This window comes from Clavelina lepadiformis, chromosome 3 (genome assembly GCF_947623445.1).
Source record: "Clavelina lepadiformis chromosome 3, kaClaLepa1.1, whole genome shotgun sequence".
Lineage (NCBI taxonomy): Eukaryota > Metazoa > Chordata > Ascidiacea > Aplousobranchia > Clavelinidae > Clavelina > Clavelina lepadiformis.
In genome coordinates, this window is record NC_135242.1 from 15764127 (window position 1) to 15780879 (window position 16753).

A 16753-nucleotide genomic window follows, 5' to 3' on the forward strand; every position below is an offset into this window, starting at 1 on the left:
CCAGTCTTTATTTCATGGCAGGATTTGCTGAGTTGTCGGTATGCAGACCGGCTAATTGAGTTGTGTACTAGCCAGCCAAGTGTGCACCATGACTGAATCATTTTAGAACACAAAAGGAAGAAAGGGCATTGTCAAATAGTCCTGCTTTTTTAGAGAACCACATCATTTTAGCCAAGCGTAATAGTGTGTGATATCAATTTAGACAAAAAAAATTTAGACTGGAATTTTGGCGTGATGGCATGCTGTGAAGCCTCAATTCTTGGTTTATTTATTATAAATTGGCATTCGAACAAACAGCTTTTCTTTCTTTATTTAGCTTGTTATAAATGTAATTACTTAGCGTAAAAAACTAAAAATAACAATATTTGTCATGCAAGTAAAGAATCTCGTGCATGCAGGTGTCACACTTTCCACTATGGCTTATCATACTGTCATTCATAGGCAATTTTGCACCAAATTTATCACATCCTATTAACTTTCTGGGTAACTGAGATCTAGAAGGCCTATACAAAGGCATCCTGTGGTTGTGCACTTGCATGTATACTAGGTCCAACCTTCCTGTAGGCTACCTGTCAGCCTGAAGCCTATAGAGTCAGGTGGTTGTTTCATAGCACCATGGGTAAATACATACAGTCAGGCATAAACTACACTACATCATTACATTGTGATCTGCTGTGTAGGCTAGGCCTACCAGCCTATCAAGTTAAAAGCAGCTAAAAAAATATCGTCGAACTGTCAAACTTCACAAGTGAAGGGTCCCCTCTACTTTTGAACTAACATATCAGAACCGAGTATTGAAAAATTATGCTATTATGTCGTAATTTCTTTTCTACAACCGGTACAACACCTCATAACTCTTTCCCATTCAAGCCTTCAAGTCGGAATGCAAAAGTGCCAGAGACCCACCAAGTCTATCTATCCGCCTTCCATCCTGTCTGAACTCAATATGGGAAGCCAACATCGGTGCGGCTGATTAAATTTATAATTGGCCGAAGTTGCGCAACAATTTCGTCATCACACGTGATGTCAGAATAATACGTCACATCCTTAAGAGCTTATAAGGGATGTAGGGATTGTCCAAAATCTGACGTCAGTTGTTTATCAAGTGTCCCACAAACCAGCATGCTTTTAACTACAGTACGGTACTTTCTTTCCAACAACAAAGCAGCTGCTTGCTCAGTCAGCGCTCTCACTTTTAGGGATTTAGTTCCAAATTGGAACTTTTAGCCCCTTTTAGGGACAAGTTTAGGGATTTTGATGATTTAGGGATTTTTTGGGGATTTTTGAAATTGTTGATACGTATAAAGTACTTATTAAGACTTCAATGTTAGTCATGCTTCCGACATGTGCTTCCTTGCCAAGGAATCCTTGGTGTGCATTCTGCATTGCGATTAGAGTGTAGACTGTAGAGTGTAGAGCAATGTTCCCTCTAAGCTGCGCGCATGCGCAAATGCGCACTACTGACACGGTCTTCACGCACAGAAAATCTGTGCTGCGCCTGCGCACAAGAAAAAAATCCAACCTGAATTGAAAATAAAATAAACGCAAAATAATGGCCACAGTGAGCACATCTGATGTTGCTCATAGTGGTCCAAGGGACCGCTCAGGGAGTTAGTGTATTTGCTCAGATTCGTAAAAAATTAGAGGGAACATAGGTGTAGACTGTAGAGTAGAGGATTACGGTTCTACGACAATTAACCGTAGTTAATTACCTACGTAGTCAATTACTTACTTGAGTTCTTCATACGTGAAAATTTGTCCAAAAAAAGTTTTTTAATGTGACAATTTGTCAAAATTTTCAATGTTTAGGTCAAAAACTTTCGTTTTTAGGTCAAAAAATAATCGCCCTAGTGATAAAATAATAGTATAACGCGCTAATTATGGTTTAGGGATTTTTCATACCATCTAGGGATTTTTTGGCATAGCTTTAGGGATTTTCTGGTTTGCATTTGTGAGAGCCCTGTGCTCAGTGCTTTGGTCTTCCTGGTCTTTTCTGGCGGACAGAGTTGAAATAAACCATACGGATAGTTTGCATTGTTTGCAATTCTTTTTTAATCCATGACATTTCCAATTGGATCATAATGGCAACAAAGTTTCATAGGGACTATATATATCACCTTGCTCACCCCGTTGTTAAAGACATGCAGTTAGTTGGTAGTAAGAAGAATGGGTATGCAAAATGTCGATTTAAGCCATTTAGGATTTAATTGAAGTTATATTCAAATTATAAGAAAGAGTTAGGTTAGGATTATTTTGTTATGTTAATATGTTATGACATTTAAGTTAGGTTAACAAGTAGAGGTGGGCAGTACCGCGGTTCTATAGTACCAAGTAACTGTACCGAGGTACTTTTTCAGTACCGATACCGGTACCGTAGGTACTGTACTTTCAAAAAAAGTACCAAATTCATCCATCCATCCAAAAGTACCAAATCCTTATTTTAGGAAATGCAAGTCGGTCGCGGTACTCGGTAGCCTACTATTAAAGTGATTACTTCAAAGTTTTTTAAAAAGTATGTTTTTTAAAACTTCATTATAATTGAAACTTAATGTCAATTTTAGCGCTTTTTGTTCTTTAATCTGCAAAGGTCGAATAAAGTCGCAAAGAGTGAGTTGACATATTTTGTCATGAAGCTTTTGATAACATCGACAAAAATTGCACTTGCTGCATGATCTGTTGTACAAAAAGTACCAGTACCGGTACTGAATAGCCTACTGACAAAGTACTGAATTTCTTTTTCGAAATAGTACAGAATACCGGAACTGTCGGTACATTTTTGCCAAGTATCGGTACCATGACTAATGGTACTTTCAAAGTGCCGACTTCCCACCTCTGTTAACAAAAAACCATGAAAATTTGCTTTAAACGTACGATTTTTTCCGGTGAAGTGCTGACAGCCAGAAGTAATCCCAGTGATGGAATAAAACATAGGCTACACCGCTACACGATTACCCTTATGTAAACTTCATATAAATTGAAGTAAAAAGTAGTGGACAGCTGCGGCACCAAAACATTTTTGGGGTTGGTTGAAAACATGGGAGGCTACTATACACTAGGCTATGGTACGCCTATCACGCTAGGCTGACAAGCTGATAACGTAAAACACTAAAATTTAGAAAATGGAGAAAACTTTGTGTATGTAACGTAACAAACAACGTTTTGCAACACTGGGTCAAGTAAGCTATGCTTCGCAATTACGCAACTATTCATAGCATAGGACTTGAAACGATTGGGTGGTGTGTGTAGTTGAACTTGTTGATCAAACCATCAGGTTACGAATTGTAGCAAGTGGATTAAGGTGAGCTCTGGGCAAACGCTTATGAGTCTCAAAATTTCGTGAATACTTTTCACAGCCAGAAAGTTTGAATGTCCATGCTGATTTGCTATCGCCTCCTTACGGACGTTGCTTTGCACTAAAGATACACTACCGTGCACCCCTACCACAACAAAATGCCATTAAATTTCTTGTACACCTGTCACTCATCAACCATACATCATTTCGTAATTTATTGCTTTGCCAGCTACACAGCAATGACCAAAGTTTGATTTGAGCCCAAAACCAATTTCTTCAGCAGCACTGTTTTTTGCAAAGTCATATTTGTAGGAAAATGTTACTACTAGCCCCGGTCTCCCCTGTCTTTAGTTAATTTACCTGTTGAATTATCTGACTTTATTTTTGCGTGCGGTTAGAATACTCTAACACAGTGTCTGTCAGTTAGCTACAGGTTGCAACGAATATGCTTAGAAGTGAAGGCGTTTATTTTAAATTATGTGCACCTTTGAGTTTGAACGCAAGACCATTAAGTGAGTCGCATCTTGAAAACTACAAGACAACAACTTACAAGAATTCATTTTCAGCGATCTGTATCTCTTTGTCTGTCTGGTCACAGATAAAAGTGCGACCTTTTACACATAGTGCGTAGATGACGAGTTGAAATTTGAAACGACTTAATCACCCTCTGAAGATGGAATAACTAGAGTTGTACGTATCTCAAAGTTTAATTACGTAATTTATATCATATGGCCGTTAGTAATTACGTAATTTTTCTTATACTACAGCACGCGTTGTTTTATGGTAATACTGTATCATTGTTGTTTATTAGCAAAACAGGTTTTTATTACAAGACATTACCTAATAATTTCATTTGCGCAAAATTTGCCTTTTTTTTGACGATAGACGCTAACTCAGATATTTCCCAGAAAAAAAAACGTCTTTCTTGATAAAGTAAGTTTTCGCTTATTCTTGTTTTATGAAAAAAGCAGATTGAAATGTAAATAAAGGTTATTTACTAAAGTTGTTATTAATCGAACTTATTTTCTGACAAACATTTTTCCAAACTGAATTGTGTATCGTAACTTTATCGATGTAGTGTGTGATCTAATTTTGCACGAGATCCGAAAGCGATATTCTTTGCGGGCTTTGTGCAGTGTGGTAACACTTTCACAGTTTAGCGGTGTCATTGCCGTGCTTTCCGTACTCAATTTAGAGTCGTAGTAATAAATAGTTACCAAAGGACGGTTATTAGGCTATATCACATTACAAACGTTGTTTTCTGCTATAGCTATGTTTCGAAAAACGGCAATGTGAGCCGACTGTCGAGTGCAAAATACTACATTAATGGCGTTTACATAACGACTGCAGATAGATAAAAAAGCCAGTTATCGATGTTTTGTGTGCATAAAATATACCCATGAAGTAGGTGGCGTAATAACGCAATTTAGATCAAACGTTCGTGATGGCAGCTCCGCTACGTAATCACTGTTAATCACGTGCAACACTAAATAAGGCAAAGAAAGACTGAACGAAATGGTAATCAAGTAAAATGAATGTATATAAGATATAGCATCGGATAACCATAAAGTTAAGTTTTGATTTAACAACATATCAAACGCCTTTCACGTGCAACCAAACCAACTATTCTAGAACCTAGAGTACAAGACCAGCGTGGTCCAACTGCAGGCCCGCGGGCCAAAGTTGGCCCGCGAGCATCGATTTTTTGGCCCACGAACTGATAGTCAGCTTTGATAGTCGCTATTGTCGAGGAAGAACCTCGATCGCAGATGTCACATTTTGGCCGCAGATGATTTTGGCCCGCGATGAAAAGAAGTTGGACCACGCTGTACTAGACAATGCTGTAAATTCCGTCTTGTGTTGAATATACTGTATATACACATATCGGATACTGCAATAATATATTTCAGAAACAATGCTTCTATACTTATAGGCTTCTATAGAATTTTTGAATATTGTTATCTACCAATCAATATTCAAGTCTTTTTATGAAAACGTGCTCTGTTTGATCAAAAGTCGTTTGTTCCCAGTCTGTGGTTGATTGCCGACGGCTAATGACAAGTCAAGCTTCAAACTCTGAATTTTAGCCATACTATGAAAAACGGTCCTTGCGGTTGTGTGTGGAGACGCAGGAACACGGTTCACTGTAACTAAAAAGTGACAATTAGTCAATGGGCAATACAAGGCAAACAAAGTTTTGTGAAGTTTCAATAATGCGGCCCGTGTTTAATAGATCTACCGAAGAGTGGCGCTAAACTTGCAACTCCTTTAGACAGCAAGACATTAATGACGCTTGCTTCAGTTTAGTTGGTGGTCCTGATTTCAAATTCAGGAAACAAAAATGAGTGTCTGAGGGAACTTGCACTAAGACAAGCTCGGTTTCCGGGGCTCTTAAGTCATGCAAAGACTCTCCTCAGTTCGAGGATAAAGATTACGATTGACATTGCTACACCAACAAAGAAAACCTTTTTATGACATCACTAAAGTGAAAGGTTACTTGTGAATTACAGTTAACGTTGGTCAACGGGGGGACGCTGAAAACGACGCTAATGACAATGGCGCTGATAGAAAATAGGGGTAATAGAAATAATAGACGGTAGACGATAGATAGATAGACAATGGATAATGGCGGTAAACCATCTAAAATGGTTTGCAGCGTGTTGTCTGTTGTTACATAGTTTTAATATACAAACTGCATAAATCAAAAAACGTGAGCATTTATGAAAAGATAGAAATATAATCTAAAAATTATCAGGTTTTTCTTGTTGATTGATCTAGGTCTGGGTTTTTGTTTATTTTCATATTTAACAACATGCAAAAGTAGTTTTTATTTCAGGTTTAAAAACGTGTGGGTAAATGTTATCTTCAATTGGTTTATTTCCAGTTTAAGCAATTGTAGGTTTTTTACTTTACTGGTTTATTTTTGAACGTTTTGTTTCTTGTTTCAGTAAAAACGCATCATTATATCAAATCTGTTTTGGTAGTAATGTGCAGTATATTTTTCTTTTTACAGTACATATATGTAGACTACTATAGTAACGCTTGTTGTTGTATAAATATGAGTTGTACAAATATTGTGCCACGACTAACAGCACAGCAGTTTAATCAAACCAATGAAATTGTTTTGACATAGCACATGCGTATACACATAGTACATAACGTGCTACATTAAAAATATTGATATTCTTTATAAACAAACATTTATTTTATAAGCCTATAGTAGTCTAAAGGAAAATTCAAAAGTGAAAAGAAAAGATGCTCAGTTAAAAGCATCTTGGTTTTGGTCATGTAGCCTACTTGAAAAGCTTGCAAACCTTTTAATAAAAGTTTGGCCCTGGACAAAAGTTTGGTTATCGGTGATAACAAATTCGTGTCCTAAAATCAATTTAAAGTAAATTATGTGCTTTATAATGGAAAGAAAGCCATTGTCATTACTGCCATTTTCTAGCGCACCGGTCAAAGTTTGTAGCAGCTGTTCTTGCTGCTGTTGCCTATGTAGAATTCCATGATATAACAGTGTTATTTTTTAGATTTTATGCAGCCAAAAGCATCTTCTATATCTGCTTCAAGTCGATTTTCAAATAGGCCTATTAATAAAAAATGGTTAAAAATTTGGCTGCCACTACTTAATCAGAAAAAATCGTGCGTTCAAAGCTCTTTTTCACATTTTTTGTTAACCTAACATTAATGTGAAAACATGGTAACCTAAAACTACCTTCCGGTCTAAATCTAATTCCAATTAAATCCTAAATAACTAAAACGCAAGGAAGATCACATACCACTGGACCCTGAAGGTACTGCTTTTATACACAGTTTTGAAATATACGTTTGTTGCACACACATTCATAACGCAAGGAAAAAGGAGCTATCTTGCATTCTTTGTTGTAAGGGCAGCCATTTCGACAACGTGGATCAATTCTCAAATTGTTGCCTGCGGATAAAATTAGCAATATCTTTATATCAATTGAAGAAAATGTGTTAAGACATGTCCAGATGGTATAATACTGTAACTTAATTGCTGTAATGCAATTTAAAATCAATAGCCAAACAGATAATTAGGCATATAGGCTAAGCTTGCAGCTTTCACTAACATATTTTAGCGTCATATGTAATTAAAACAGCGAAAAAAGAGGACATTTGGGCATTTTTGAGCGTCCTCGGACGACCATTCACTTTTCTTGAGAAAAGAGGACAAATCCTCCTAAAAGAGGACACATGGTAGGCCTACCATATCATATAGCAAGTTTGCATAATCCCACGTGCATATTCGTTAATGACTTGAGCATAGCCTCTTTTACTGTTAGGCCCATATTGCAATGGCCTCTAGTATAAATATACAAACAAAAGTTTGGGAAATTAATGTTTTAAAAGCTGGTTCCAAAATTCCGTTGTCTATCCACCAGGCCAAAATGCACGAGCCGCAAAAGTTTTAGGTTTTCACGTTATGAAATGAAATTAGGTATTTTCTATTTATGGTTAAATTTATTATGTAGGTTAACACTTTTGAAACGGCGTATACAAGGATTTTGTAAGGCCCTGTATATTATACAGCGATTTTGACATGCTGTATATCTGCCTATTATATGTTTTTAACATAGCTGATAAGTGGTCACAAACAATAAAACGCGATGAATGAAAAGGTATAAAGTTGTAAAAACGTCGATGGCCCCAAAATTTGTTTTTGTGAAGGTGTGTGGCCTAATGTCCCTCTCATTACGTTAGTATATGAGCAGCATTACGCATCCTGAGTCTTTACTAATCAACTGCGACAGATATGAACCGACATAATTAAAACAAATCGTATTGACGTCATAAGCCATACAGAGTCCGCATGCGGCTCGCCGGCATGTTTTTGTGGCTCTTCTAGTCGAATCAAAAAATTCCAAAAAAATTGTAAAGGCTACCAAGAGTACCGTTTATCAACGTTTCTGTCTATCTTTTCTTTATTTAGGCCAGCATTTCGTTTATGACGTAACAGTAGGCATAGAATCCGACATTGTTTTCAGGTATAGATTCTATAGTCTATAATACTCTATGCCTATGGCAAAGGTGGTCAAAGTGCGCCTCGCCGACATGTTTTTTATGGGTCTTCTAGCTGAAAAGTAATATCCCAAAATGACTACTAGTAATATAATAACCAAATTGACAATCATTAATGATTTTGCGGCTCGCTGGTGTTTATAGTTTTCCGCAAGTGACTCTTTCATTGAACAAGTTTGCCCACCCCTGCTATATGGGCTTTCTCATGCATTTACCCACTCCGGTAATAAACTGCTGAGCTGGCTTTTTGTCACAGTTGATACTTTCAGTATTTGTCGCATAAAAATAAAATTAAAACTCTTCAATCGATTTCGAAAAATCCGCTTCAAACAAGATACATGTGATTACAATATTTGTAAAATGTTGGTCTTATAATTAATACATGTATTTGTACGAGGCGATATCAAACCTAATTCTTGAAATCTTTGCGAATTGTAAACGGCGAGTTTGGAATTTCAGCGCGAAAACCTTACCACGCAGCGTGATTGAACGTTTATTTTTCCTTGTTAGTTGTTTTCGAACCAAAAACTTCGATATCAACGCCAATTATATGATGACAATACTGTAAATACGCTACAAACAATTGTATTGTCAAGCTATTCCTGAAATCCCAAGGAAAATTTAATTACCTTGATTGTTGTTGTTATTATTATTATTATTCGAGTTATTTCTTTGTTCCAGAAGTCGTAGAAGAAGAAGTGGAGAAATTTGATTAAACTGCGCCGAAGCTGTCGGAATGTTTGTTATTTCCAGGAAGATCAAAAGTAAAATTAGAGCTTTAAGTTTTCGCATTTTATTCTTAACAAAAAGAATTCAGCATAGACTATGTTGTATAAAACTCTAAAGTTGAGCCTAAATAAACCTATTTTCTGCAAATTGCGGAATTTTACTCCATAGCGGCGGTAACTTAAATCACACATTAACCTTGGTATCTTCTTGGGAATTGTCTGCACAGTAAAATTGCTTTTTTCTATACTATAATCATCATCTAGAATTCTAGATCAACATATTCATGGCCAAATTAAACAACGAAGTAGCTGCTGCAATTCCACTACGTTATTTCAGCCTTGAACATAATGCTAAATTAATCAGACATTTATCTCTTAAAAGCAGCCCCTCCAATGCTAAAACTTTGGGCTGGATTTCACCATTTATCAGGCATTCAGACAATGCCCGGAGGTCAGAACAATCGCATACTTGGTGGCAACCTGCGACAGCGTTAAAATGCTTAACACACGAAGCAACCACTAAGCGTTTTGTAGCGTCTCCCAATCACTGATATGAGTAGTGAGTGACGCAAACACGTTTTTAAGAACTGCAGATGTTGTGGTGGTATTAGTTGCTGGGCATTACAGCACCCTTTGATTCCAAAAACAGTTTTCTCCGGTTTTAGAAGTTCAGTTGTCCTTTCCGAGTTAGCACACGCAACAAAATGAGCAATAAGCTCACAAAACCCGTCACAAATCATTTTATTATTGGTTCATCAAATCAAGCTTAACAAATCTATACTGGAAGGAGTTCGAGTTTCGCATGAGTGCAATGAGTCCAGAATGTAGTTTTAAATCAAGGGACTCGGGCAACATCTTCAAATTCTCACAAAGCAATAATAAACTTTTCAACGTTATGAAGCCAACGCCACCGCCCGATGCATATGAATTTAGAAAGTCTCCTGATGTAATAAAACCGATTATCTTGCGTGATGGAAATACGTTGAACGAATAAGGATGTTGCTGTGGAACTGGGGGAATACCTTTCTTTTTACTTTTCCTTCTCTGCTTAGCCGCTTTGGTAGCCAATTTCCTATCAGACAAGAAAACAGCAATGCTACAGCTCTTGTCGGGCACTTTTGAAGATTTAACCAACGCACAATTTTCTTAATGTTAGGTAAGTATCATTTTATCATATGCAGGAAATTATATAATACACGAAAATTCGAACTTGGTGGTAAGGAGAAAGTTAAATTTAAAGAAGTAAAACAACCAAGTTCAGTGACGAGAAACCGTGAGCAAAACTTAAACTATTTAACCTTTCCTTCCTATATGGATCCCAATGTGGCATTTCAACAGGATCTACTTCTCTGTTTTCCTCGTCGCTAAGCACTTCACATCGACTTTCTACGAAGGAAGCAATGTCATCTTCTCCAGGAAGACTGAGCATTGCTGGCGGTGATGGAACGCCTTTTGATAGTAAAGTTACTTTTACGCACACCAAACAGCGCGGGTAGGTACTCTCCAACCTTACCAACATCTTTGCAACATCATCTGTAAAACAGTTGCAATGAGATATCACAAACGTTTATTTTTAAAGTAACTAGGGACCTATTACAGTTCAACTTAACAAACAAAATCAATGCAAATTATGAACACAATCATGCAAGCATTACCATAACTCTTAGTAACGATCAGCTTCCGCAGTAGTTGCAGTTTTGATTGGTCCTTGTAAACTGTACAAAAGTGTTCATCATGAACTAGGATTTTTATGCGCTTGGACGCTATCACCTCAGATTCTGCAGTTTCAGCTTTACGTTTAGAGTATGGTTTTATAGCCAACTTCTCATTAGCACTTGCTTCATTTGAGAGTAAAACCACAGCAGGGGAACTTGTGCCTTTAATTAGCACTGAACCAGAATTTATTTTATTGCAATCAACTGCATCATCATTAGACACCGATTGACAATCGTCACTAATCTTGATTTTCGAAATGCTATCATCACAACTAAATAAATAATTCCAACATGGTGCAAAAGGAAATGGTGACGCCAAGACTGAAAAGTTTGGTCGTTTTGCTGGAGGCTTCCTGAAAAACACAACGCAGATAGATCTTTTCACCAGTAACAGTATGTGATACTTCATACACTGATTTAGTGGATAAGTAGATAAAAATTAACTGTCAATAACTAATGTTCCAGACTCTACAATGAATTTACATTTTTGCTGAGCTTAGCGTGCAATTCGATATATTTTTCATCTATAACATACAGTATACTTTAATATTAATTACAAACAATCTTGTTGAGAAAAAATTCACATGATTATTTGTTTAAAGCCTTACTTAAAATATTTGTCATGGTTAATTTGTTTCTCTACTTGCCACCATCTCATCCCGGCAAAGGTGTCTGGAAAATCTTCAGGAAAATGTGGAGCTTTGCATTCCTGATAAACAGAGCATCATTGAAATGTTATAATTTTTTAATTTCATTAAGAAATACTTACCAGCTGAATGCGTTTCTTTTCTCTCAATCCACCTGTTCTAACCCTGTGATATACCAAGGGTATCCAAAACGCCATACCCCAGTTCGATGGTAAAATTAAATCCCAGCCAGACGCAAATCCAGTTTGTGGTCCACCATGAACTGTTTGGTGTTCACCGTGAATGGCTTCCTCTGTAATAATGACGGTGATAAATAAACAAGATCAGTAATAAGCTGCAAAGAATATTTCGTAACTTACACAAGGCCTGACCAATTGCAAAGTCATCATGATGGTTGGATTAGTGAGAAATGAAGCAATTCGAAGACTTACCATGGCCAGAATGTCTAATTAACATAACTGGTAGTGGGGTTGAGTATCCTTTTTCTGTGGGCACAAGCTTTGCTTCTCTAATACGAGTGCTTACAACATGATCGGGCAAACGAGAGGAAGAAATCTAACAAAGTGAAAAATGATCAAGCATTTATCAGTGTACAAGCCAATACTTTATAGCAGATTACCTTTTTTAATATGACATCATCCCATAACATGCTTTCCGTAGGACACTCTTCAGGTTGTTCCACATCAATGTTTGCTTTACACAAAGCTGTACAACACAATGACATGTGTACAATTGTACATATTGCACAGAACTAACTCATGAATCTTATAGTAAAAATACAAGCGATCTTATTATATATATTGTTCTAAGATCTTGTTCTTGTTATAAGTTAGACAGTCTGATGTACTTCAAGCTTACTGGATATAAATAAAAATAAAATCATAAAACTGTTACAGATGTTTATTCTTAGACTTTAGTTATATTTATTTCCTCTAAAATGGTGTCAGTAGTATCTTGAAAATGTGTACATTGATGGTTGATTATACAAGTTTCATTCTACATGAGATTGAATTTCTGATTAACATTTTGCGAAAAAAATTGTGTGGAAAGGTTAAGTAGTTAACACAATACTATGCTATCAGTAAGCATTGAACAAACATTTTTTACCTTTCGTAGATTTAAATGAAGGCACAGTTTTTTGCAATGGTAAAGTTAACCTTGGATCATCTATAACTAGTGAATAGATGGAGCCATTTTCACAATCTAGAGATTCATGATCTTTTTCAATGGGATTGAAGACTGCTTGATGGCATTCTAATAGATCAGAAATATGGATCTTAAACAATCTATTGAAACACTTGTTTTAAAGGATTTTGCTTCCACCTTTCATCTTTGACATAAAACGTGCATACTGTTGCGGTATAATATTTTCATGTGAGGCAAGCCATGAAGCAATCTCATCAGGTATCTCTTTTGATTCTTTTTCTGTAATACAGTATATGTGTCAATTTCTCAGTAATTCACAAGTAACATAAAAATGTTAAGAAATACTATTCTCTCCATATCGTAGGTAAAAACTGCTAACCATAAGTTGCATATACGAAGATATTTCTTACCTCCATCATTCTTGCTGTAGTTAAAAGCATGTAAAGTGGAAAGCAATGTCACACTGGATTTTGGGCCAACTAATCGAAATCGAAGGAGATTTTCTGAACAATCCCTGTTGTACTTTTTTAATTGGTGAAAACTTCCTTACAAGTTCACAACATTCATAGCCAACCATCAATCTTACTCATTCCATACCTTAGCCTGACATTGGCATGCAGGTCAGTATAGCTCTTCAGTAATTTAAATGCTGATTCCAACACAACAGGATGAATCCAAATCCAAACAGAAGTATCTGAAGCTATTACAAACACAGTTTTTCAATAAGAAAATACCAATGTTTAAAAATGTTAATATCAGTAGCTATAGCCAAAAATTTGATTTACCTACTTGTATTATCATTTATGGGCTGCCATATAACTGAAGCTGGTCCAATGCACAATGCTGGGGTTATGTCAGTGTCATAAAGAAAAATAGTACATTCTTTTTTGCCATTAACAACTGAATCATCAAAAAGGAAAGATTGGTCCGGTGTATAAGTTGAAGTCTTGAAAATTTTTAGCAAACTATCCCGTTCACCAGATAGTTCCAAGCATTTGTAATATGAAATATCCTAAAAAAACAAGTGTTAAAATCAGAATGCAGTAAGTACCAGTACTGTTCTGAGAAACATGGAAAATGCAATCTATAAAATTCAACAAGAATGGAAAAATTCAATACACAAACATTTCAAATTTGAATATTTGGTTCTGAGCAGAAACAAACCTGCAATAAACAGTGATGTGCCGCAGCTCTATAACATGCTCTAAAACATTTATCATTTGGATGTAAAGCCACTCGATTTCTCCAACCGGCAAACTGAGGATCACTTGCACATGACATATGAAAGCGTTTGGCATGCCACACATGTGTTTCAAGCCAACCTTGTTTTCCTTTAGACAAATTGTTACGAGTTCAAGCATGTTTATCCGAGATATACGTCTAACAATATTCTAATGATTCAAATCGGTCGAGAAAACAGACAAAAAAATTATATTTCTTTAAAAAAATTATCAATCAGAACAAAGCTGAGATAGCCTTGAAGCATTGACCTATTTAATGCAGCATATACGGTAATGCGATATTGACTAGGGCCTTAACTTAAGTTGACATTGGTCAAACGACCAGTTGACTTGACTTGTGTTAGCAAAATGACTTGATTACAATTTTGATATCCAGTCCTTCCTGTATAAATTTTCTATTATAGGTTGCAATATTATACATATACAAATCTACCTTTTCGCTTTGCATATTCATTCTGTAAATGTAGTTTTCTTCTGCGCTTTTGCCTGGTAATGGCTTTTTTATTGGTTACACCATTCTTTGTCTGCAATACAGTGAGCAGTACTAAGCACTTTGCAATATTGACATATAACCTAAAATACTACACCAGAAAGCAATAATGCATTACATACATCTGAAGTCTGAGCAGCTTGCTGCTTTGCCAACTCTCTCAGGCGCCTTGGAAGCCTTTTAGCATTGTGAGAAGCAGCTCTTCGACGCAAATGGCGAGGCAGTGTCTTGAAAGACCAGAAATAACTATTAGAAACAACCAACATACTGGTAAAAACGTACATTGCATTGTTTGTTCTATGATGCATCTGCCTACAAATCAGAATTTTAAAAATGGCATTCAACCTGCAAAGCTGTTTTGTTTCCAGAATGTTGTTTTATGGCAGAAAGCATACTTTCAATTTCATTAGCACATGCAGTAGCATGTTCCATAACTGACACAACTACAAAATCAAAATATTTAATTCATTTACATATAGTGTACATATAATATAAACATGATAAACGGAATGTGTAAGTGCAAATACCAATAGCATTGGAAACATTTTTTTCTACCTCTGGGTAGTTCCAAATTGTCTGCTTCAGAACTATCAACTAATTTCTTATAATATTCATGTTTGGCATCTAAAAGAAAGGTAAAACAATCTCTACTTGTTAAATAAAAGGTATAAGAAAATGATGTAAGACAACAAAGACATTATGACAAAAGACTTTGATATGATGATATGATAGACACCTTTGTCCATGACAACATTTTGGGGTTGAAAGCGCATACGTTTCTTCCATTTCTTCATGCGACTTTGAAGCTGGTCCTTTTCATCTTTGACAAGTTCAGATGGCTGATCTACGCAATATAAACCAAAAAGAATACAGAAAGTGAGAAAGTATAAACCAGACTGGCTACTGTGGCTAACAAAGAACTTGTTATACACATACCTTCACATTTTATACCACTCTTCTGATTTGCCATAGAATTTAAAGACTCAGTCATCCCAAAAGTACCCTTTACAAAAAAAATTACAAAACAACTAATATAAATCCAATAGCCTGTACAGTCGAAATCGGTTAATCGCATATCGGTTAATCGCATACATCGGTTAATCGCATAGCATTGCATAATCCCAAACCATTCCCATTCACTTGTGAAGAAAATTCAACGGTTAATCGCATAAGGGTTAATCGTATAAATCGGTTAATCGAATAGGAATTCTTGATTGATTTGTAGACTTGTATCACTTAACCGCATATTTCCTTTGATGAAGTGTTAAGTTGCTGAAGATTATCTTCACCAATAAAAAAAAATCATCGCAAGATCTCCCATAACCCGCAGCGATTAAATTTACGGCAAGACACTGAAGACAGCAGTTGTGAATTAAAGACAGCTGTGATTAAATTCACCGCAAGGCTGAAGGCTACAGAGACAGTAGCACGTAAATGATTTGAACAATAAAGTAAAACTTCACGAAAAAAGGCCTTCTCTACAGTGATTATGAACCACAAAACTACGTTTCATTTAAGGATTGTTACGGATCGTTGCATCACGATAAAACAACAAGACTAATTTTTATTTAACGATTGTTACGTCGCAAAGCGCAAACCACGTATCGAAATCGAAAAGAACGAAGCTCACTTGTTGCGTTATAATGCATTGTGTCATTCCAAAAATCGGCGGAGGAGCAAGAATGCGTGCGCCGGTGTTTAAAAAAGAGTATAGCAGAGAAAATGTAGGAAACGATTAATCGCATACATCGGTTAATCGCATAAAAAAGCTTGGCAAATTGACTATGCGATTAACCGATTTCGTCTGTATTACAAAAAAAGCCTGAATATCAAAGAGATTACCAACCTGAGAAGCATCGCCTAAAGAAAATCCCTTACGTTCTTTTTGACTGTCTTCGTTCTCCATTTGTAGTGCATTAAAAGCTTTCTAAGTGCTATATATACTTACCATATTTATATAAATACATATACCTGTAATCTGTCTAGTAGAACAAAGTATCAGAGTTCAAGAAAAAATTTGCAAGAAATATGCAAATGTAAACGCTAGTTTAATTAGAATAGAGTTGAACAATAGAAATATAACTTTTCATTAAGACAGTTGTTAGAGTTTTAAGAATTTGTGTCCAGATGTCACATGTTTACTTGTGTACTAGAAATCCAAAAAGCGAATATATATATGTTAAGACAATAAAGCGGTAGGTTATTGCAGATGATGAAATATGTTCCGATACTTAAATTTAAATCTGTTGCATTTTCACCAAAAGAGAAAATTACAAGAAAAAGTTATGCCACAGTCAGACCTTGTTAATCCTAACCCCGAACATTCTCCGCTATACGACTCAAAATTGCAGGGAACGGATTTTTCCCATGCATTTTATCCCTATATTCTGGAAAACCCACTGTCTGACTCCAGCACAGAAGTTTTGCAACATCTGTTCTAAATCAATCAAAAAA

General features: G+C 36.1%; 1 protein-coding gene and 2 long non-coding RNA genes across 3 annotated transcripts; 1 reads left to right on the forward strand and 2 right to left on the reverse strand.

Moving 5' to 3' along the window:
- Window positions 1-1437: 1437 nt before the first annotated feature.
- Window positions 1438-9856, forward strand: LOC143448902 (uncharacterized). Its single transcript, XR_013114488.1, has 3 exons — window positions 1438-3982; window positions 4178-4225; window positions 9014-9856. It is a non-coding gene; the product is annotated as an uncharacterized LOC143448902 (long non-coding RNA).
- On the reverse strand, window positions 4815-9101 carry LOC143448901 (uncharacterized). Its single transcript, XR_013114487.1, has 3 exons — window positions 8962-9101; window positions 7072-7223; window positions 4815-5442 (listed from the first exon to the last, which is right to left on the reverse strand). It is a non-coding gene; the product is annotated as an uncharacterized LOC143448901 (long non-coding RNA).
- LOC143448898 (ribonucleases P/MRP protein subunit POP1-like) lies at window positions 9785-16686 on the reverse strand. The gene is made up of 20 exons (XM_076948830.1): window positions 16146-16686; window positions 15236-15302; window positions 15036-15143; window positions 14855-14923; window positions 14645-14742; window positions 14422-14526; window positions 14243-14333; window positions 13733-13899; window positions 13358-13580; window positions 13166-13268; window positions 12979-13082; window positions 12746-12847; window positions 12530-12676; window positions 12042-12127; window positions 11854-11977; window positions 11545-11714; window positions 11384-11484; window positions 10716-11128; window positions 10359-10593; window positions 9785-10132 (listed from the first exon to the last, which is right to left on the reverse strand). The coding sequence occupies exons 1-20, from the start codon at window positions 16203-16205 to the stop codon at window positions 9805-9807; spliced, it is 2901 nt and encodes a 966-aa protein (XP_076804945.1). The 5' UTR covers window positions 16206-16686; the 3' UTR covers window positions 9785-9804.
- Window positions 16687-16753: the final 67 nt, after the last annotated feature.